The sequence below is a fragment of the Temnothorax americanus genome, unplaced genomic scaffold (assembly GCF_048541705.1).
Source record: "Temnothorax americanus isolate GAGA-0224 unplaced genomic scaffold, ASM4854170v1 Scaffold75, whole genome shotgun sequence".
Lineage (NCBI taxonomy): Eukaryota > Metazoa > Arthropoda > Insecta > Hymenoptera > Formicidae > Temnothorax > Temnothorax americanus.
In genome coordinates this window covers 608,825-631,510 of record NW_027509798.1, presented here as the reverse complement: position 1 = coordinate 631,510, position 22,686 = coordinate 608,825, and the positions used below count along the sequence as shown (strand labels likewise).

The 22,686-nt window shown below is 37.7% G+C and overlaps 4 protein-coding genes across 7 annotated transcripts; 3 read left to right on the top strand and 1 right to left on the bottom strand.

The window, feature by feature from the left end:
• Positions 1–2,459: 2,459 nt before the first annotated feature.
• Gabat (4-aminobutyrate aminotransferase) lies at positions 2,460–7,294 on the top strand. Of its 2 annotated transcripts, XM_077423001.1 has the most exons (10): positions 2,460–2,623; positions 4,327–4,451; positions 4,734–4,901; positions 5,160–5,246; positions 5,340–5,535; positions 5,609–5,781; positions 5,869–6,009; positions 6,092–6,249; positions 6,327–6,595; positions 6,673–7,294. In XM_077423001.1, exons 1-10 carry the CDS (start codon positions 2,560–2,562, stop codon positions 6,786–6,788), a joined length of 1,497 nt encoding a protein of 498 aa, XP_077279127.1. In that variant the 5' UTR covers positions 2,460–2,559; the 3' UTR covers positions 6,789–7,294. The 2 variants fall into 2 exon arrangements, with proteins under 2 accessions (XP_077279127.1, XP_077279128.1); XM_077423002.1 differs by lacking the exon at positions 2,460–2,623 and having other exon boundaries at positions 4,694–4,901.
• LOC143906738 (VPS35 endosomal protein-sorting factor-like) lies at positions 7,042–12,896 on the bottom strand. 3 transcript variants are annotated; one of them, XM_077422982.1, is made up of 19 exons: positions 12,767–12,896; positions 12,042–12,500; positions 11,842–11,929; positions 11,547–11,759; positions 11,316–11,475; positions 11,006–11,214; positions 10,792–10,922; positions 10,520–10,696; positions 10,099–10,443; positions 9,897–9,997; positions 9,633–9,814; positions 9,262–9,405; positions 8,996–9,159; positions 8,770–8,932; positions 8,350–8,542; positions 8,114–8,253; positions 7,887–8,048; positions 7,504–7,770; positions 7,042–7,412 (listed from the first exon to the last, which is right to left on the bottom strand). In XM_077422982.1, exons 2-19 carry the CDS (start codon positions 12,056–12,058, stop codon positions 7,326–7,328), a joined length of 2,943 nt encoding a protein of 980 aa, XP_077279108.1. In that variant the 5' UTR covers positions 12,059–12,500; positions 12,767–12,896; the 3' UTR covers positions 7,042–7,325. The 3 variants fall into 3 exon arrangements, with proteins under 3 accessions (XP_077279108.1, XP_077279110.1, XP_077279107.1); XM_077422984.1 differs by having other exon boundaries at positions 12,628–12,831; XM_077422981.1 differs by lacking the exon at positions 12,767–12,896 and having other exon boundaries at positions 12,042–12,619.
• On the top strand, positions 12,868–15,219 carry LOC143906742 (SUZ RNA-binding domain-containing). Its single transcript, XM_077423003.1, has 4 exons — positions 12,868–13,084; positions 14,002–14,063; positions 14,168–14,348; positions 14,422–15,219. Exons 1-4 carry the CDS (start codon positions 13,040–13,042, stop codon positions 14,611–14,613), a joined length of 480 nt encoding a protein of 159 aa, XP_077279129.1. The 5' UTR covers positions 12,868–13,039; the 3' UTR covers positions 14,614–15,219.
• A 214-nt stretch (positions 15,220–15,433) lies between these two features.
• LOC143906740 (late secretory pathway protein AVL9 homolog) lies at positions 15,434–22,020 on the top strand. The gene is made up of 9 exons (XM_077423000.1): positions 15,434–15,947; positions 16,032–16,229; positions 16,313–16,541; positions 16,616–16,805; positions 16,890–17,427; positions 17,907–18,041; positions 18,128–18,516; positions 18,665–18,753; positions 19,098–22,020. The coding sequence occupies exons 1-9, from the start codon at positions 15,879–15,881 to the stop codon at positions 19,304–19,306; spliced, it is 2,046 nt and encodes a 681-aa protein (XP_077279126.1). The 5' UTR covers positions 15,434–15,878; the 3' UTR covers positions 19,307–22,020.
• Positions 22,021–22,686: the final 666 nt, after the last annotated feature.

Sequence of the window (22,686 nt, the reverse complement as noted above, 5' to 3'; positions counted from 1 at the left end):
ATTAGAAAACGTATGTAGACCAACGCAATCAAGATCTGCTAGAGACTTTACAAGCTTTAATGATGATTTGTTTGTTCAGGAGATAGGCAAGTATTTAAAAGAGAAAGATGTAAATGAAATACAGGTAGTAGATGTTGCACACGATTTCATAGATATGATTATTAAAGCGTTAGATAAATTCGCGCCGTTTAAAATAACCAAATTAGATTATAAAATAAGCCAGTCACCATGGTTTGAAGGAAGCATTAGACAATTAATAAAAGAGAGAGATAGGTTATATAAGATAGCTATTAATTCGAGAACTGAATTTGATTGAAACCTATATAAACAAAAAAGAAACTTGGTGGTGATGTAGTACGTAGGGCTAAAAAGAACTGGTATGAAAGCAAAATAGATAATTGCAAACATGATAGTTTAAAACTTTGGAGAATAATTAAGCAATTAGTGTATGGTAAGGGAGTAAAAAACCAGAACAATAATGGTGTAGTATTTTGCAATACACGGCTCAGAGAAAACCAACAAATAGCAAATGAATTTAACGAATACTTTGTCAATAGTATTTACGAAATAAGAAATAGTATAGTTTCAGATAAGGATACGGAATTTAACTGTGATATAAATACACAAGTAAATATTGGCAAATTACAGGAGATAATTGCGCATGAACTCAGGTATATTATGAAAAATATGAATAAGAATAAGAAAGGGACTAGTGAGGGAATATCAACTAAAATATTACAAAAAGTAGTTAATACATTTGAGAAGGAATTCATACATATCATTAATACCTCATTATCGCTAGGGGAATTCCCAAGTAAATGGAAAACTTCACAAATAGTACCAATACCAAAAATTCTAAATACAGATAAATGTGAAAATTTTCGACCTATAAATGTCTTACCAATTTATGAAAAGGTATTAGAAACTGTAGTTAAAACACAAATGTATAAGTATTTTGAAGAAAATAAGTTATTAACGCAGTATCAATCTGGATTTAGGAACGGGTATTCTTGCGAGACAGCATTGCAATGCACGATATCTGATTGGAAACAAGATTGTGATAACAATAAGTATATAGTAGTTGTATTTATAGACCTTAATGTTACTGAAGAAGCTAGAAAGATACGGACTACAAGAAACAGTTCTAAAATGGTTTAAAAGTTATCTAACTGATAGAAAACAGCAAGTCAAATTTAATGGTGTGTTATCAGATGAAATTGATTGTAATGTAGGAGTTCCACAAGGAACAGTAGTAGGGACACTGTTATTTATTTTATATACATAAACGATATATTATTAAGATATTCAGAAACATAAGGCTTTTTGCAGATGACATGATAGTGTATCGTGAAGGAGAGAATATTAATGATATTATTAACGAATTAAATATAGTGCTACAGGAACTCAGCAAGTGGTTTAATGTTAATAAACTAAAAATAAATATAGAGAAGACGAAATTTATGATTATAAAAGGAATAAGAAAGCAAATCGTGTATAGAGAAGGAATTAAAATGAACAATATATATATATATATATATATATATATATATATATATATATATATATAGAACGCGTTACAATTTTTAAATATTTGGGTATTATTATATAATCTAATAATAGATGAACATCTAAATTTTAAAGAAAATGTAGATTATATCTGCAAAAAAATTAATAAAAAAGTAAGTTTGCTATAGAGAATAGGAAAACTATTGTATGATAACACGAGATGCCAAATATATAAGAGCATAATTGCACCACACTTTGAATACTGCAGCACTTTGATGTATAATATGAATGAGAGCCAGATTAGAAAACTACAAATATGTCAAAATAAAGCAATGCGAGCAATAATTAGATGTAATATTTACACGCCAATAGATTCTATGTTGGAGGCCTTATGTTTCCAAACAGTAAAACAAAGAATTGAAAGAAATGTTTGTATTTTTATACATAAGATAGTATTAGGCAAAGCGCCGGAGTACCTGCAATGTAAATTAAGTAGGCAGCGTGAACATCATGATCATGATACGCGTAGGAGAAATGACTTATGTATAAAATTGAGTAATACGACAAATGCGCAAAGAAGCATCTTTAGTAATGAATTGAAACTGTACAATAGTTTAAATGAGTATAGCAAAAGCGCAGATAATATAAAGGAATTTGTTAGACGCCTGCAAACTTAACAAACAACAGACATGTTTATAAGCTGTATATATGTAGTCATTGACTAATTAATAATAAATCACTCACTCACTCACTCACTCTCTCTCTCTCTCTCTCTCTCTCTCTCTCTCTCTCTCTCTCTCTCTCTCTCTCTCTCTCTCTCTCTCTCTCTCTCTCTCTCTCTCTCTCTCTCTCTCTCTCTCTCTCTCTCTCTCTTCCTCGGAGCAGAAGAGCGGCTGCTCCAGCAACTCGCGCCCCCACGAGACTCTCCGGTTCTTTTTACCGGGTGAACGCTATCAGCGCGTATCAGCGACCAGTACGGCTCCATCCCTTCGGCAGAGACGACGTTGCTGAGAGAACAGCCCTCTTGTATCCGTGCTCTTGTCTCAAACGGAAATGTTCGTTAACAAGTATCACCGCGCGTTGAGTGGGCGGACCTCGCTCCGACGGCTGCTAAACGGTATTTATATTCCTCTTCGTCAGACTCGAAAATGGGTGTAGTTCACATAATGGATGACAAGAATCTATTCGGGAGCATGCCGCTCTATCGCGGACGCTGTGTGGACCGTAACAAAATCGATAAATTCATCTCAGTTCCAGCTGCTTCGCCGTCCGCCCGCGAATCTTAAATCCCTGTGCGGTGCATAACGATTGCAAAAAAAAGGCAAAAAAGAAATAAATAACATTGAAAGAAAAATTAATATATTAACTCTTTCACAGTGTAGTTCTCGGTGCATTTTTAACGAAAATACTCTTAACGTTGTATCTTTAGTGAAGAGTGCTATTAATACGAGTATCTTTCATTATCCCATCGTTATTCCGTCGTTATCTCATCCGAAATTTTAAATAGCACGCAGATAAAGAATGTTTACTTTCGTCACGATCTCGGACGTTGTAATGTTAATTTTAAATCAGTTTTGTACAAAATACAGTTCCACTACTATAAAATCTTCTCTCTCGCAAAGAAAATTATTTATGAATAAAAATTTAAGATCTCAACAAACAAATTTATTAATTATTTTTATAGAGTTTAATTAAAAATAAACATTTAATGAATGGGTCTGCTGATATAAAGTATCTTAGACAAACATTTGATATCTGAGATAGGAGAGCTCACCCAAAACTTGTCCTTTCAGTCAAAATCATGTTTATTATATCTTATATTTTATAATCATTAAATGAGAATTTATCTTTTAATTCCGACTTCGAATCCTTTCCGAAAATCCTTTCCGAAAATCCTTGTTTTCAATATTTTTGCATTTTGATAAGAAAACGGAGATTTAAACAGTAAAAGTTAAATCGAAAATATTGACACATAATAAATAATGTTAGATTAATAACGATTGTCAAATATTTAGAATCACAATTTTCCTCAGTGGTAAAATAAATTAAATAAAAAGTACTAGCAAAATATATGTAATCCAAAGAGAATCGTTATAATTTTCGAAAAATTTAAACAATTAATTCTGATGAAAAAGGAAGCAAAAAGCTAAAATTGTTTGGAATCTATATTTAATAACGCGGAAAGTAAGCATATTGCATATCGTCAACTTTGTTACTTAGCAAATTTGAACGATTGGGTCCTATCTGCTGATATAAAGTATCTCAGATATCAGACAAACATTTGATATCTGAGATAGGAGAGCTCATCCAAAACATGTTTTTTCGATCAAAATCACATTTATTATATTTTATAATCAGTTATGATTAAATATGAGAAAATTTAATCTTTTAATTCCGATTTCTATATCCAGAACTCCTTGCTTTTAATAGTCTCTTTGTCCAATACGGAAAACGTTGCAATCTGTATTTTCTTTATTCATACTCTAGTTTCTACGTTACCGTCCGCGACTTGCACATTGCAATTTGCAACATAATGATTTACGAGGGGGTTCAAATACGTAAAATCGCAGTAATAAATCAAGCAATCAGTCTTAACTATCGTCAATAGAACTGGATTACCGCAGTTGTTGAACAATTTAGCGAGTTAAGTTGTTTTTCTGCTCGGATATGGATATGTCGGCAAAATCCAAAAGGGCAGAAAATCTTTTATATGTACATACGTGTATGTTTCTCTGCGAAGAAAATGCGTATATATTTAAATTGTACATATATAGGAGGATATATATATTTAAATATAAGAGTATAATGGTTGTCGTGCAGGCATTACAACGTGGAAGAGATGCTTAACCGGTTCGGTGCCGAGGGAACCAGAAGGGCCGGTACTTACGACGGAGATACCGGGTCCTCGATCGCGCAGCTTGCTACAAGAATTAAATACGATTCAAGTACGTCAGGCACTCTTGATTCTTTGGGTGACGTCACGGCATGATGTTGTAATCACATAATTTATCAATTAAATTGCTATCTGCTGATGTTTTGAGTGCTTCGCCTATAGCTCATATTTCAATTCGATAGTTTAAAGTTATAACTTTACCGTTGTTACATAGAATTGCTATAATTGTAGAATCAAAGTGTATACATTTAAGATATGAGTAATAATGCGAAATATCTTTTGTAAATATGCCAGAGACGAAATGGGTTTACAATGTTGAAATCTGTGACTTCAGCAAGCGTCTTCCGTACAATTCTTCGCAGACTATGAAAAATCCGCCGGTAATTACATAATAGACGTTGACGGGAACGCGTTGCTGGACGTTTATATGCAAATCTCATCAATGCCCCTAGGGTACAATCATCCGGCTATGTTGGAGGCTCTCGCCGATCCCGTTAATCAAGTGAGTGATATAAAAGGTATTTCGTCGCGGAGTACCGTATTTATTTTTCTCACATACGGAATTTACATGCTAATCTCCTCCTACATGATATATCACTTGAGTTTTAACTATATACAGCATATGTACAATATTGGATTAAATTCTAATAATCCGATATTCTTGGAATACATTGCGAATTATTTTGTTCTACGTAGAGTAGATGGTGTCCAAGCGTGTACGAAAAATTGTGAATGATATATATATTATGTCTTTTTCCAGAAAATTATAGCGAATAGGCCTGCATTAGGTGTCTTTCCAGGGAAAGATTGGCCTAATAGATTAAAGGATGTTCTGCTTAAGAAAGAGGTAATATATACATAAAATTATAATAAATTTTTTATTGTCCATCACTCTTCGCGCGATATAAATATGAATTATTATTATTATTGTTTTGAGCAGTTTGCACCACCCGGATTATCGCACATCACAACAATGATGTGCGGTTCTTGTTCCAACGAGAACGCTTTTAAAAATATATTTATTTGGTACGCCGAGAAACAAAGGCAAAGAGCGCCGTTCACGAAGGAAGAGATAGAGTCATGTATGATAAATCAAATTCCCGGTTCACCTCGATACTCTATTATGTCCTTTAAAGGTCAGTCACCTGTCCGAATGAAAACAAGTTTCGTTTTAATTAAGAATCTATACGAAATATTTAATATCGTTAGGTAGTTTTCATGGAAGAACCTTAGGTGTCCTTTCAACGACTCACAGCAAGTACATTCACAAAATGGATATACCGGCTTTCGACTGGCCTATCGCCTCTTTTCCAGAGTACAAATATCCTTTAAAAGAGAACGTGCGAGAAAACAAGCAGGAAGATAAGCGTTGCCTCGCGGAGGTATCGTCAAGTCACTACTCTTAAATGTCTTTTTGAGCGTTTCGCATATATGAGAGAAGAATTTAAGAGCATGACGATATGTTTCAGGTCGAGGAACTATTCGAGAAGTACAAAAACGAAAAGAAAATACCAGTGGCCGGCGTGATAATTGAGCCTATTCAAGCGGAAGGCGGAGATAATCACGCATCGCCGGAATTCTTTCAGGAACTTCAACGCGTGACGCGGAAGGTAAAGCGTGCGGCTCACAATTATCTCACTGCGTTGTAAGAAAAGATATATTGCATTAAAATGTTGCATTGAAATATTTTAGCACGGAGCTGCGTTACTTATCGACGAAGTGCAAACTGGTGGCGGACCAACGGGAAAAATGTGGTGCCACGAGCACTTCAATTTAGATACCCCACCCGACGTGATGACTTTCAGCAAGAAAATGCAAATGGGCGGTTATTATCACTCGGAGGATCTAAAGTAAATGTTTTTTTTTACGATAAAGCGATAACGTTGTGTTTTAAGTATTAACGTTTAATTCGTCCTGCACATCGCAGACCGAAACTGTCATATCGTGTGTTCAATACTTGGATGGGAGATCCCGGCAAAGTGATACTGCTCGAAGCGATTATAAAAACGATCAAAAAGGAGAATCTTTTGGATAGGGTTACGCGCGTCGGCGACTATATATTGAAACATTTAATGGATATGCAAAAAGAGCATTTTGCTATAATCAGCGCAGTGCGTGGACGTGGAACTTTCATAGCGTTTAATTGCGCCTCGCCTGAAATGCGAGACAACATCATCAAGAAACTTGCAACGAGAGGTAAGGTGATATCGAAATGTAAAATGCGAGCGCTGAGAATATCTTTCACGTTTTCGTGCTTTTCGTGTTCTTGTTAGGTATCCAGACAGGTGGATGCGGTAGCCAAGCCGTGCGGCTGAGGCCTGCGTTGACTTTCACAGAGCGTCATGCCGATATATTTCTGGACGCGCTTCGTTCCGTGTTAAAAAAATAAGAATAATCTTGGTGATTTCTTGTGTCTTCCAAATCAGATGTCTTCCGTTATGGAGTGTTCACAGAGATGTACGAAGTCTATAAATAATCATTATTTTTCTATGGCAGTTATATTATAGAATAGTTTATGACAAATGACGAATTAATGACGAACTAATCAACTGTATTGTCTTGTACATGTATGTAACAAATATCGTTCGATGTGTTCTAGAAAATGTGCAAAATTATGATATGAATGTATTCCGTAACAAATGTAGAACTGTAAGTGATATCTTTATTGAGTATAAATTTTTACATCGATTATTTATATATTTCAATATTTTGAACAAGATTTGCTATATTTTAGAAAATTTAGTATAAAGTGATTAACAATTTTTATAATTTATATTTCATTTTATCTTCCTGCTGTTATTTGCTAATTGGCTTGATTGATATAATTGGAAAAATTATTGCACAATTACAAAATGTTTTCTAAAAAAAACTGCCAATAAAAAATGTTTAAGCTGTTCTGATTGTTATCGAAAACTTCCAATGTCCTTCATCTCGACATTTTCCTGAGTATTTCGGCAAAATGCTCATATTCTTGATGATGACTCTTCTGTGTCATGTAAGCCTTCGTCCTCATCTGAAAAAAAATATTCGAGATAATTAAAGATTACAAAAATAAAACAATGTATTAAAAATCGAATTCCTGATTACTGCAAATGCGTATTTACCGTAACTTTAGAATCCACCGAACCATGTCGTTGTGACAAGTGCCACAAATTTACAGCCATATTCGCTAATGCAGTATCCCGTAAATCTGCACGAATAATAAAGCAATTAAATAGTTCGAGTGCTAGCGCCGATTGTTTATCAAATTGCTCGGTAGATCCAAGATACTTGAGATGACTCAAGATTTCCTCAACAATCTTCGAACATATTTTATTGACTTCACCAATAAATTTCTGATCAGATCCATACAATTTATCATTTGAATCAACCTGAAATGCCATTATGTGATAGATCTTAGTTCGTAATTAATTTCTCTAATTTTTAAGTGTCATGAAATTACGGTTATTTAATTGTTCTTTCAAATATGCACGAAAGTATGAGGTACCTTATCGATATGATATGGATAATTTTCCTGCGCTACCGTTGAAAGAAGATCGAGTACACGTAAATACAAATATGGTTTAGTTGAGGTATTCTCCTCGAAGTAACGTTGAACAGCATTGAGCAAGCCTCTCATCAAGTACAGGACACCATGCTCTGGGCTATCCTGATATAGTACAAAGCAATCTTAAAATCATAAAATTAAAACGTAGCGCATATCAGTATACTTACGGGAACTACTAATAATGTAGACAAGAAATTCGATAAGTATGAGAGCAAGTACGGCTGTGAGCTTTTCTGTCTTCCATCGATATCGATGGTTTTCGGCATTTCTGGAACTAAACTTAAAGCGGCCTTAAAGCAGGCATCGGCTGAAAAAATGCCGGTTTTCGCACGTAAATTGACGAGATAAATAAAAACAATATGTTATATGTTAATGTTAAAAAAAGAATTAATTAGAATCGTACCTTGGCCTAGACATTGATTCAATAGGGCGACCTGTCCAGACAGTAGATACAATTGCAGGCGTGTATGGACTAAAGTTAACGACGGTATAGTGATGAAACAGAATGCAGCACAGGCGCGTACAAATGCCGACGTTCTCCTCGTATGGTGGCCACGCACTATCTTTCTGGTATCAACTGATAATCTATTCACGCACTGAATACAAAAGCAATGATTTAATTGCCACTAAAAGTTTTATCTTGATATAGATTAGTAACTGTTCTTCCTGTAAAGGAAGAACAGTATACGAGGGTAGTCTGAAAAGTTTTGAGCCTAACATCGACTTAAAAGGAGACTATGTTGGAAAATTTGACCGAATTTGACCAAAAAAATAAGGTTTGAGGCTCAAAACTTTTCAGACTACCCACGTATGTATTACGTACCTGCACAAGTTGTATATGAACGCTATCAAGATTAGGAAATGCCGCCCTGGCCTCTGCGTAGAAACTAAGCTGCTTCTCAAAATCGCGACCATAATCTACTCGTTGCACTAGGCCACATATTAATTGTCCGATCTGTCGTTTCTCATCTTCGACGGTCAGAGCACTGCATTTGTTTGATTTTAAAGATCAAAATAAACTGTATAATCGCGAAATTAAATTGACATACCTAACGGAATCGTGCATTATTCTTGCGATAAACATCAGAGCGTTTATAATAATAGGATCTGTAATAGGCCCGCTTTGTGCACTTAATCCTTCTATAACAGTTTTACAAACTTCGACCTTAACACTTTCTTTGTGAAACAAGTCAATTAGGGGTAAAAAATTGTCCTGCAAAAATTGTCAGATTATTTGTGATAGATCGAACGTTTTAACATAATTTATTAAATAAATACGAATAATGTGCGGTTATATAAATGCAAAGATAGTTACTATGGCAAGCAGCGATTCAAAATCTTGCGTGTGGGCGACTATCTTCTCAACAATATTCTGCAACTGTGGATAATAATTTTCGAAAGCTTTGTTTGGTCGTAGCCGGTCTATTATTTTGCCGAAAAACAAATTTAATTCGTTTACCTGTAACACATATTACATATTATAATAATTTAATTTGATATATGAAGTATTATTATTAGAGGAAAGTGCCCTATTATGAGACAGGATCCAAATATGAGATATGTTAAGCTAAAAGGCTCTATATAGGACCTATCTGTTGATCCCACCATGAAAAAACCCCGCCATCTCATATTAGGATCCTATCTCATAATAGGGCACTTTCCTCTATTATTATTCATACAACTTACAGAAAAGTGTATAACGGTGAATTGAATCCAAATCTCGATACAATGCATGAATTTGTTGGGATCTGTGAGGTCCGTTATATACTTCCATATCACGTTAAGCACCGATTGACAATCTTCTTTCGGCGGAAATTCTCGCACAAGACATTCTCCCAAACTTCGATATAAGAGATACTGAGGATATCCTATCGAGGTAAAAAAAGAAAATCTTGTAATATCTCTAAATTAAATACATATATACATCTCTTAATTTTTTAATCTCAGTACCATCGTCTTCGCTCGCTACTATTAAATTGACGAAATCCATTGCACGTGCAGCAATATACGTCGGTTTAAATGCAGTCAGTACTGTATTTAATAATAATGATCTGAAAACATGTATGTCAATTACGTAAAAATTAATAGATTAGAGACAAATTAAAGATATAAATATATAGATATAATAGGTATAAAATACCTATTTATTTACCCCTTCTCTTGCTTTTTACATCGAGATAAAACCTCTTCAAGAAGGCTTTCGGGCGATGTTGCCACCAAGACCTGTACGATCCAATCCAAAGCTGGTGAGTATAAATTAAGATACGAATGCAAGGTGACGTTTTGTTTCATTATTTCATTTTTCACAGCAGTACCAAATAGCTGCTGATATGTAAAAAGAAAGTCGTACAAATTCTCCCTCACAAACTCAAAATCTGATGTTTTGTTCAATGCCAATCCCACGCGACATAAATAACATCTCGCGTAAACCGCTATCAACGGATTTCCGATACCTCTTATCATACGAGTTATACGTAGTAGAGCAGTATTAAATTCGCTAAAATAAAAATATTGTTTTAATATGTTATTTTATATTATCATAATATTACAAATGTCTATTACGAGAGTCTTACCTCGTCGTTAGAAAACTGTAAGATTTTATTATCGCCATTTCAACATATAAACGCGGTACTAGTTCGCGTATAGAAGCTATCTTGTAAAACCAATTCCGACACGTTTCCTTTGCATTCTCAGGAACCATATCGGGTGTAAAATTATCGGGCAAGCTCGTAGGTACTTTACTTCCTGGTCTACGAGAGAAATATCACTATTAGCAACTGTGCGATAATCAGAAAAATATAAAATGCAGTTAAAAAATAAGTTGAAAAATACATATAATAATTACTTGTAATACTCAGCCTTCACTTTCAATCTGTCGTACACAAGTTTTCCAAAGATATCCAAAATATCTGTGATGAGAACAAACTTGCTCGGATAAAAAGCCATTACAGACGTATCTACTAATAATTTGGCACACTGAAATAATTTAGCATTAATATCTAAATCGTAAGTTTCTTGCTCTAAGCTCTCTCATAGAAGATGAACAAATGTATTGAAACCTGTATTGCAATTTTGAGCGCCTTCACTCTTTGATCCGAATGCCACGCTTGTACTAGTTCATTGTTTAATTGTTCGATTCGCGCGGTATACTGTTGCTGCGACAAGTCCAACATTTGCCTGACAGAACCCTCTTCAAAGTCGTCTAATTGTTCAAGTCGCGTTTTTACCTTGTCGACCATCGGCCCGCTTGGCTGAACTTTCACTACAACTGTGATAAAGCAATATTGCGACAATTTAAAATAAACAATACTGTATTTAAATAATTTTACAAAATTAAATTAATCGTTAATTTTTTGAAAAAGTAAGTACCTTTCTCTCCACCTGGCAAGAAACTGGTTACAATCGATAATTTTTCGGAAGTTGTGTATTTGCTCAATATAGCGGAACGTCTAACAGACCATGGCTCTACCAACTCCTCTGCCGTATCTTTTGATTTTTTACTCACAGGTGCGACATTAGAATAATCCCACTATGACATAGATAATAAACACATTGTGATAAAGACACTAAAATAAAAATATTATAAATTATATATATTACTTCATCTGCAGCCATCTTGGAGAGAGGATCCAATTCTTCTTGAACAAATTGTGTAAGAGGATCAAAACCATCCAGGGAAGGATGACTTAACAATGGATCGCTCAGTGGATTTGCAGGAACTGGTGTGTGCGTTGGGGTAGGTGTTCCAGTAGAGGAACCGGTGCTTGTACTTCGTAACGCACTGCGTCTAGCTGCGCTACGTCCATCAATCAGCTATATCATTGTAAAAAAATTTTCTATGATTGTAGAAATGGAAATATTTGTGATACTCCAGTAAAAGAGAGACTATTCTTACAGTGATTACAACTGGTTTCAAAGGATGATCCGTAGTTTCTTCTAGGCACGCAAACTTCACAGTCCCATATTCCATGGGCTTTGATATCCTGCAATAAAGTTCCTAGTATGATTTTCTTATGTTAGAGTATCAAGATTTTATTATATGATATCGAGAACAACAGCGTGAGCAGACACTTGAACGAAAATTAATTCTCTCACCATTCTATCTCCGTCATGTTTAATCGCGTCGAGACTCCTCTCAAGTCACAAGTAGGAGCGTATAATCACGCCGATATTGTGCAGCTCATTATGCGGCACCGGAACCTGACGTTAAAAAGCGCACCGACTGACCGACACATCACACAGTCGACACGATGTCAAAACGTCAACTGAATTTACTGAATCAACTGATCCTCGCGCAAAGTCAGGCAAAGGCGCAAGCGGAGCGGAAGCACCCCGATCGGCAGTCGGCACGAGAATTCGTCCATCGCGCTTATTGGTCGCCTGTCGACGAGCTCCTAGAGATTTTTCCAAATCCTGATTACACCCGGCGAAAAGCGTTCATCTCGGCCTCGGTCCCTCGTGGTGTCACGAATCTCCAGCCGACAGGTTTGCCTGCACGGCGAATTTCGACTTTCCGACCGGCGACCTCGTCGCGGAACGGCGGAATGCACTCGACTGAAAATGCACGTCGATGCGGTCGATGATTCCAATGAACCGCCAATCGCCAATCCCGTTTGGGTCGTGACGCAAGGGCGCAGCCTAGTACTACGTTTACGCGAGCGTTACTTTTGTAGTAACTTACGATAATTCCTTCGCGTAAACGGGATTTTGTAGTAACTTTATTACGATAATTTACTCCGCGTAAACGAGTGAATTATCGTAAGTTACTACAGAAGTAACGCTCGCGTAAACGTAGTATAGGGCAGCTGGGCAGTACCGACCAGCACCGACACCGTCCACCGTCCCCGACCATTCTGACCACAGATGATGATTCTGACTCTGAAGTGACCATTCTGACCACGCACGGCACTGACGGCACACGGCACGCCGCACCACGCCGCACGGGGCGACGGTCGTACTTACCGTTCTCCACTTCTCCCCCAGCCCCAGTCCCCAGTTCCCAGTTCTCGCCGCACGCCATCGTTCGCACGTTGCAATTGCAGTACGCGAGCTCCGGATCTCCGCGGAAACTCGCGTCGCGACGCACCCGGACCATGGACGACGTTCTCGAGAGTTGGGAGCAGATAGAGGAATCCGGGGTAAAGCGCGTCCCGGAGTTTTCTCTCTTCGAGTCTGACATATACTACGTTTACTTCGAGCGTTACTTCTGTAGTAACTTACGATAATTCACCCGTTTACGCGGAGTAAATTATCGTAAGTTACTACAAAATCCCGTTTACGCGAAGGAAAATCCCGTTTACGCGAAGGAATTATCGTAAGTTACTACAGAAGTGACGCTCGCGTAAACGTAGTAATAGAACGGGACGATTAACCTATAACCTATAACCTCCTTTGTGCTCCATTAGGGGATGACGCGTGGCTCAGTGCCTACGCGAATGATTAGTAACACCAAGGTCCGTGGTTCGAATCCGACCCGGCCTTCGTCCCATATATGCTTTGTTGATAAGTTTTTTCCGATTAAGATTCTTATGGATTAATGATCTGCACGATTGGGAATCGGAAAGGATTCATAATCTGCAAGGTTTAAGATTCGTAAAAAGGATCAAAAAGATTATGAACGTGTGTATCACGGTGGTAGTGTGAATGAATGAATGACTAAGGTCTACATTGCTTGTGCTAATTACCTTAGAGTACAAGGCACCTTATTTCCTCATCCAAGGAATGTAACTGATAAAACCCCCTTGTGCTCCATTTCCTTCGATGACGAGAGGACTCCACGAGGCTCGTCGTCTCGCATTTCCTCGCGTCGAAACGTCCCAATCGTCGCGTATTTTTCGTACGTACATCGTTCGTAACTGATAGATTGATATACGCGACTGTTAATCGTACTTAGTATTTTTTACGCTACCATAAGGACATACTTTTGCATGGAATGCTCCAAATCGTTGAGCTCGCGTGGAAATAGTTCTTTTCCTAATATTACTCGATTTCTTTCCGGAGATTATTTATTGTCGCATCTTACGGAAGAGGAATGTAAAATTATGATGGATTTCAGGCACTCGACAAAAGACTGGAGGCTTTTCGGTTGAACACAGAGGAAGAGATAGAATCTTCTAGGTAGGTTGAGGTGAATGTTTCTAGAACTTCTTTCCATTCTGTACTTTTTAAAGTCATTTAGAAACAATGTATATATTACATATTCAATGACTTTTTGGACATAGGGCCAGTAATGATACAAACACAAGGATGATCATATTAGGAGAAGACGGCCTCAGATCTCAATACGTACCTCCAAAGCCCATGGTAAAAATATTAAAGAGACCGACCGCGGACTCGCGGGGCAGTGGCGATGGCCCACTGAATGACGACAAACCCAAGCAGCCAATCAAATCTTTGAAGCAGGTATGTAAACGCACTGTTTTTTTCGCCCCCCCCTCCTGTCGAACATATGAGAGACGTAACGCATTCGTCTTAGCGGGAGCAGGAATATGCGGAGGCGCGCAGGAGGATCCTGGGGGAAGAGAAGAGCCCGGAAGAGAAGACGGCGCAGGAGATCAACAGAATTCAGGCAAAGTCGAGTGCGCCGAACGGCAATAATTTGCCCAGCAACGTTCTTCGCATGCCTATCGGCCCGGACGGCACCCGGGGCTTCAACGTACGCAGGTAGCGCGTCTCCCGACTGTCTCTTTCCACCCATCTTCTTCCTCTCCTTCCTACTCGCTGCCACGGGGAAGGAGAACGGCTATGAGGCCGATGACACGGAATAGCTTTGCGCTCCCGACCAGAGCGGACAAGATATTCTCAAAGCTGCGTCCTGCGACTTGTCATCATGCGTAGATTTAGCCCAGCAAGGATTTGAGAGAAAATGGACTTAGCAACGCGAAAACTAAATGCCAATGTCACCACGCTACATTCGATTAGTGCACTCTTACATGACAGAATCGAAAAAGAGACAAATGTGACAGGAAAAATAATTATATTATATGTTTATATTTGTATGAATATGCATGCAGATATAATTATTTTTCTATGACGGAATTGCGATTTAGATAATGGAATAAGACGGAGGCGTGGATTTGTTACAAACGAAGAAAATAAATCGCATCAGTTTGTAAACTTGTATAGTAAGTGGAAGTATTTAGTGGATTGTGTAATAAGTATCTGGACGGTGTAATAAAAGAACTCCCTGTATATATACACATATATTATATACATGTACAATTATATTTGCGATATGTGATTCGTTTTGTTATTAAATCAAAGATACTTTTAACACAGATACTTTTCATTGACCTCTGCTTCGAATATGATACAAACTTCATGTAGATGTAAAAGGGAGATCAAGGGAGATTACGCCTTAGCAATTTCATGTTGAATTGTGCTTAAAGTAGCATAAATTGGGAAAATTACTTATTAAATTGTTTATATACATTCTGACAAGTTTATAAAATTGCACATATTTCAATTGTTGAGATTCTTACAGCACACATTGTTTAAATTTCCTTGATTGCAATCGCAATGTTTTCTTGAATCGACAGTTACGACTCGAGATTGTTTAGATACGATGCGGATATATAATTATCTTCAAACGTAAAGAACTTCCCGAATGTACTAAAAATGAATTTACACTGTTGGGTACTGGGTAGTAGGTAGTAGGCGTTCAAGCGTGATATTCGCGATTGTTCGCGATTAACGCTTCACGCGCGTGTATATGTGCATGTGTGTGCGCGCGCATGCACGCTCAACAAATGTGCAAATGCGTCATGGCGCATGTCAAATTGTACGTCTACCGCTATCAGCTCTCGTCTGCGTCCCGCAGCACGGATATTTCTCGCGGTTTTGAAATAATGTTGATGCCGAGTTGTCCGTGGAAATAGGTGTCCGGGTGCGCCGCAAGTGCCGCGTCGCGTTGTCATCACCGGAGCCGTAAGGATGGCGGAATCGAGCGGGCCGATTCTTCACGTCATCGTCGTCGGGTTTCACCACAAGAAAGGCTGTCAGGTAGAGTGACAGGCCAATTAACCTGCTTTCCTCGTTTTCAATCGCGCCCAAGGCGTGCTGATAACGTTAATGTCGCCTTTTTAGGTAGAATACTCGTTTCCACCTTTGGTGCCCGGTGCGCCTAACGAGTGCCCGTTGGGATGGAAGTATCTGCCCACGCTCGCCCTGCCCGACGGTTCCCATAACTACGACGAGGACACAGTCTATTTTCACTTACCTAGTCTGAACGATCCGAAACGTACAATATACGGCATTTCATGCTTCCGCCAAATACCTGTGGAGGTATTACAAAAGTATTCTACGTTAATGTATACAAGTTTTAACTTCTCGTATAAATATCAAGCCAAACATTATTGTGTTTGCAGAAACTAAAGAATCGTACGTCTGACATAACAAGAGGCACTGTTCAGAAGTCAGTTTGTGTGCTAAGCACTTTGCCTCTGTACGGACACATTCAGGTAAAAATGGCCTTGATAACACACGCATATTTCGAGGAAGGAGATTTTAGTAAAGTATCCTTACTGGAGGATACTTATCATCATCTTAATTCGTGTATGAGCGGCGAAAGTCATATACCGCCGCAAACTTTTGTTGGTAATTATCCATCAACAAATTTCTGTTCAATGATATTTTAGTCACACCGCCTGCATTGTACACATTATTTACAGGTTTGTCTGCAAGAGATTTTATATTGCAATTCCGTCACAAAGTGTTACTTTTATTTAAATTGCTCTTGCTTGAGAAAAGGATAGTCTTTTATCAATCACCTGTACAGCCACTGTGCGCCACGATATTGACTCTACTGTCACTGTATCCAGACATGATTGAACATGGTCTCCAACAAGCGGCTTGTGTGAGGTACTACGGAGATACTTTAATGAATAAATTTATCGAGATTGATAGCAGTAATAAGTTCTATAAACAAATCCTTCTTTTCTTCAGACCATCCAGGCCGATGTCTCCGATTCCGACTTTCGATGAGGAAGAAATATCAACGAATAATGTCGACGATTCTAACTTGTCATCCACCCGCATCGTCAAAGACGATATGTCAAACGCCACGAGTCACGAGCAGTGCAACGATAACAGCAATAAAAATTCCTTGTGCATTAACGACAACAAAACTATGGAGTCGATGGAGGGTAAATGTTTGGATGAACTACAGCATGTAACCCTACAGAAGAATAATAACGACAATGAAAATCTAAATATGAAGGTCATCGAAATAGAATCGGCACAAGAATGCACCGAATCTTACCTGGAGGAAAGCGATTCTAAATATTCGCCGAAGCCGAACGATAACGTACACAGGGTACATAGCGTAAACGCCATCACATTAAGCACGGGCGACACGGATAATAGTTTACCTCGTGACACGAGTAGCGATGCGCTTTCTGACGCGAGATTAACGAATAACATTACGCAAATTGCGCATGTTAATCCGGAGTTGTGCGGCCTACCTTTGGAGTTATTTACAAAGGTAATGACACCTGATGCACTTGTCATAGATATACATGGTGTTTCCTAAGTAAGTACAAAAAAGTGAAGGGGATATTCCGTGGCTTGTTTTATGGAGAAAAGATCCTATAAACATATGCCCTACATTGCTTCGTTTTCAAAATACAGAGTGTCAAAGTTGTAAAATAAAAATATGGAAATTTCGGAAATCTGGAAAACATTTAAAGATATTTAATTCAAATTTGGTTTGCGTACATGTGGTATTAAGAATCATTTTCCGGTACCGATAAAACATTTTTAGACCCATCAGGGGCGTGCATCTTTGTCGAATCGTGTATTTTGAAAACGAAGCAGTTTAGGGCATGTGTTCATAGGACCTTTTCTTCTTAAAATAAGTCACCGAATATGCATTTCCTTCAATTTTTTACTTATTTAGGAAACACCTTGCATATTCCATTCGGATAACATTTTGCATATTGCAGAAATATGTATCTGTTCTAGGGATATCTCTGCTTACCTTACTTGTCTTTACCCTATTTGGATCTCTTGGGGGATATTAATGTTAGAGGATATATAGTAGGCGCTACAAATGTGCTGTTTAAACAAAAAAAGCAGTTAATCGATGTGCTAGTCGAGGTAAGCTTAATGCTAGATGTATATTTGATTGGGAATTGAATATAAATTTTGTTTAACTATATAATCGTATGCTACATTTACAAAAGGTTGAAAACACGCGGATAGAGGCGACCGATCCCGAGCTGAGGCGGCAGCTGCATCTCACTACGGAGGACTTGAGATTCGCCGATTACGTGGTAAGGCATGTGGCCGAGCCTCGGAAGGATATTTTTCTGGACGGGGTGGGATGGGAGGGTGGCGACGAATGGATCAGAACACAGTTCCGGGTGTACCTATTGAGCATGCTGCGTACATCCATGCAACAGGATACTCGTCAGTCGGATCACTACAATGCAGCATTCATGTCCGCGTGGCGCGCTACAAATAATTACAAGGCGTGGTGTAGCGCGAACAAACCGGAAATACTCAATATCGAGCCCGGTCATCCCTTTGCTGGTCAGCTGTCGGTGCAAGATATGAAATTACGTTTATCACAGTAAGTACAAATCTCTACTATAAAGTATAAATTTATAGTGCAAGGAATAAGAAATAGACTACTAATTCGGTTCATTGCTTTTTATGTTCATTATTTTATCCGATCAAGAGTACAGTGTTTAAGAAAACAAAAACATTTGTTGTTTCAGCACGATGCAAAATACGGAAAGCGGCAGAAAGTTGAATCAAGCAATGGCATCGACTGGGCGCGCAGTGGCCACTACTGGGAAAGCTGTGGGTAAGGCTGCATAACTTGATTTAAATATAACCCGGACCATAGAGCATTTAAATGCATTGTCAATCAATTTCTAAGTAGAAATATTTCTTTCATACTTAAAACTGCATATTAATATCTATAAAAAAAATACCTGTTATAACTCTTCGTATTTATTACATTCTATATTTACTATTTACATGCAGTTTTTTTTAAGTCTAGTTACTATATGAAAAAAAATCATAATTGGGAATATTACATCAGACGTTCCGCTTAATTTCGCTTAACGTCCAATGCGATCAGAATATGCATAGTTAGGAAGAAAAGTGTGCATAGAAATATTATTCTTGGGACTAACAATTTACAAGGGGGAGCGCTGTCGCAAGCAAAAGGGGCGTTCTCAAACTGGTGGAGCACGCTGACAACAGTTCAGCCGGTCGATGAGGCAAAGATTGACAATCAGACGACAAACAACCATCACACAGTATCCAGCGTCACGGACAAAGAGTCTGTTGAAGACGAGGAGTTGAATTTCTCTGCCACCAATAACGCGGATCTTACCGTAGACCTTGATTAATGCGAAAACATATGCCGATGAGAAATGAAAAAAACGATCACGTGTGATCCAAGCTAAAAATACGAGATATCGGACATTGGTACAGAGTGTAATATAAAGATACGTAAAACTGAAACGAAAAAATTCCTTGCAAGATCTCGTGTACGACGTGCTTGTTAAACGACCGAATTTTTTAAAGCATTTCAGTTTTAGCGAGAGAAGTTGTGAAGTAAGAAAGTAAACCCGCGTACGTACAACAGACTATATTAATGTGATATGTAGCCCGCTAGGAGATTTTTTAGGCTGTCCGACAAATGCTAGTTAAGCCGATATATTATTGATTTGAGTACAAGTTTTTGTAATTTCCGTCGAATATATTTTGTATATATAATTTCTATATTGTTTATAAGATATGTGATATAATTTCGTTATGAAAAGACACGTAACTATCGCCAGTGATCTTGTGTGTACTCAACTTTTTCAATGTTGCATGCAATTAAGCAACACTATAAAAATGTCAATCAATTTTAAACCTAAGTAATAGACAAAGCATTTTTTTCAGTCGCAAATCTTATTCTCGAAGGCTATACTACATTTACACATGTAATATTACATCCAATAATATTATTGTTTCGTTTATACATAGAGATATTCTCGCTTAAGAAGTACCTGTATCCTTTGTTGTATATAAAAAATGTTTACGCGCACGTTTACATCGCGATTATCATGATGATTTTTCGCGCGCTTTGCGTATCATCTCGACGAGATCTTACGTCTTATTTACCGCTCGGATCGGAAGAGTACATTATCCTTTAGGCGCATATAAAAGAAACGCGAGAAGAGTGGCATGTTTGACGTACGCCACATCGCACATTATCGATCGTAGCAAATTTCTATCTGCAGGGTTTTCAATATTTTGTATTGTCGTGAGTAGCGGATTACATGTAGAGGATGGGCGGAAAGTTCGGAACTGGGACAGCCGATATCCGACAAGACATAAACATTGTACATTGTTCCATAATTCATTTCACTAAGGCTAATCCTGTTATTGACAATATTGCTACCTCCATTTATTGTCGAGATTACACCGTACGATTAGTTTCGTGTACCTAAGTACAACACGACGCTCCCTCATAATTCGATAGATCGGTAATGAAAGATCTAAATCGAGATAGATAGTTGTTAAGCTGACTGTATCCTTATATCCGTCGGAATAAATTGTTAGCTTTATCGTCAAGATCGTGGACGATCATTCGTGGAACGAAGAGCTGCCGTTAATCATCGTAGCAGAGTTACGATTCAATTAAGCTTAGAGCACCCATGTAGATCATTTGTAGTGCTACTAGCGTAGTCATTATATAGTAACACATGTATATCTGATTAAGATAAGAAAGTTTTTCTTCGCCATAATATTCGCAGAGTTACGCGAAAAGCGTTTTGTAAGAGGTATTATTAATTTACGATTCGCCCCTTTCTAGAGCTTAATCGTACTTAATATTCGCTCTATTTTTACACCGTTTTTACGTTAACCAAGTGAATCTCAAACGGCCACATTTGGCGCTAAATATCGATTTTTGTTACAGTTGTCAAATCGATCTGTCAAATTTTATCTTAAGCTGTTATTTAATAAAAGGCGACACGTAGTAATTATGCGAGCTGTTTATCTTGAAAACGATCGAGAATATCTAATCTCAATGGCAAATTTTATCTCACTTAAATCTGTCCTCGTACACACAACCATTACTGTTTTCAGAATAAACGGTTCACACGCCAGTTTAGATTAAGGTATCATAGGTGCATCTTTGTGATATTTAGTTTGTCATAATCTGCGACTTGATTTAAATTTCTTCGAAGAGAATTCGTCGGGGTGTTAGGGTATGTCTTTATTTTTTGAGTAAAGTGTGCCAAATGTGGAGCGTGTACATTTTTAGGAGTATCGATGTCTGGGCGAAATGTATTTTGCAAACGGCGGCGCGATGCAAATTCATACGCGAAAAACGGCCAAGCTGCTAATATAATAAACGGAATCGACGTTGGACATTTAATAATTTTATTAAACGTTCGATAAAATTATCGTCTTTGATAAACGATCGACTTTTTTTTCGATCCTTTGCCATCATAGAAAAATTATGAATCCTCCTCGAACGACATATATTTGAATTTATGCGAATAACGAATTTTGCTCGCGCTGTCTTTAACATTATTATACAGAAAACATAAACGTTTCGTAGACATTTTTATTTAAAGTCGTTTATAACACACGACGTTTGTACATACATTTTATTTATTACAACACAAATATATTTTTCAGCGGCATCTTTTTCGCGAAATTGCAGGATCTTAATATTGTATAGTCGTTAAGATTTTCTCTTTGCGATCGATTTACGAACGCGCTCGATGTATAAAATTTCTATTCTATATTCTTGATTTAAATTATCACCGATCGAAACAAAAATGATAAAAGCAGAAAATTCGACGATCCCTTTGCACAGCTTTAGATGTGATTATATTATCGCAAGAAGTTATTTAAGACCCTCCTTCTCCCGCCTACATTGGATATAACATAACTGAATATGTTTTCTATATTTATAAAACGCAAGTTTGTACAGCTTACGAAAATGTAAGGAGAACGGAGCATCACGATCTGAGAAACGACTTATTGTACTGTACTGTATTGTATCCTATGACTGTAGAGTACCACCATTCGTCAAAATATTAAAAGAAATAATATCTAATTCTGAATGTGCGTTCTCGGGTTCTTTTTGCAGCGGCAGATTATCGTTAATCACGTTGTAGAGATCCACGATATTTGTTTTTATCGAGATACAGGGCGGCGCAGGTTTTTTAATTGCCGATAATTTACGCAACGTATCGGCGTAAATATCGGTAACAGATTTGATTGGACATGTCAGCAGACTGACATCAACTGCGTACTGCGTCCGCAATCCGCATTCAGTTTATGTTCTGCCAGCAGAGTCTGCTGACATAAGATTTGTTCTTGTGTTCTTTTTAGCTGAACTTCTTGTACAGTTCATCTTTTTTCTTCAATGTGAAAAGAAAAAGAGGGAAGATGAACCGTGCAACAGTTCAGCTTAAAAGAACAGGCCGGCAGAGCAAATCGGCAGCAGAATTTAAACCGCGCAGAGCCTAGACGGTTTCTGCAGGATCTGCTCGATTTCTGCCGCTAATCTGCTATGATCCAATTGTGTTAGCAGACTCTGCTGGCGGAACATAAGCTGAATGCGGACGCAGTTGATGTCAGTCTGCTGACATGTCTGATCAAGTCTGTTACCAATCTGCCAACAGAGACTGTCACTTTACTCACTTTACGATTTCCGCGGATTTCAATCATTTGCGTGTTTGACCAGTGTGAGCGCGCCTTAAAAATCATACCGTTCGGC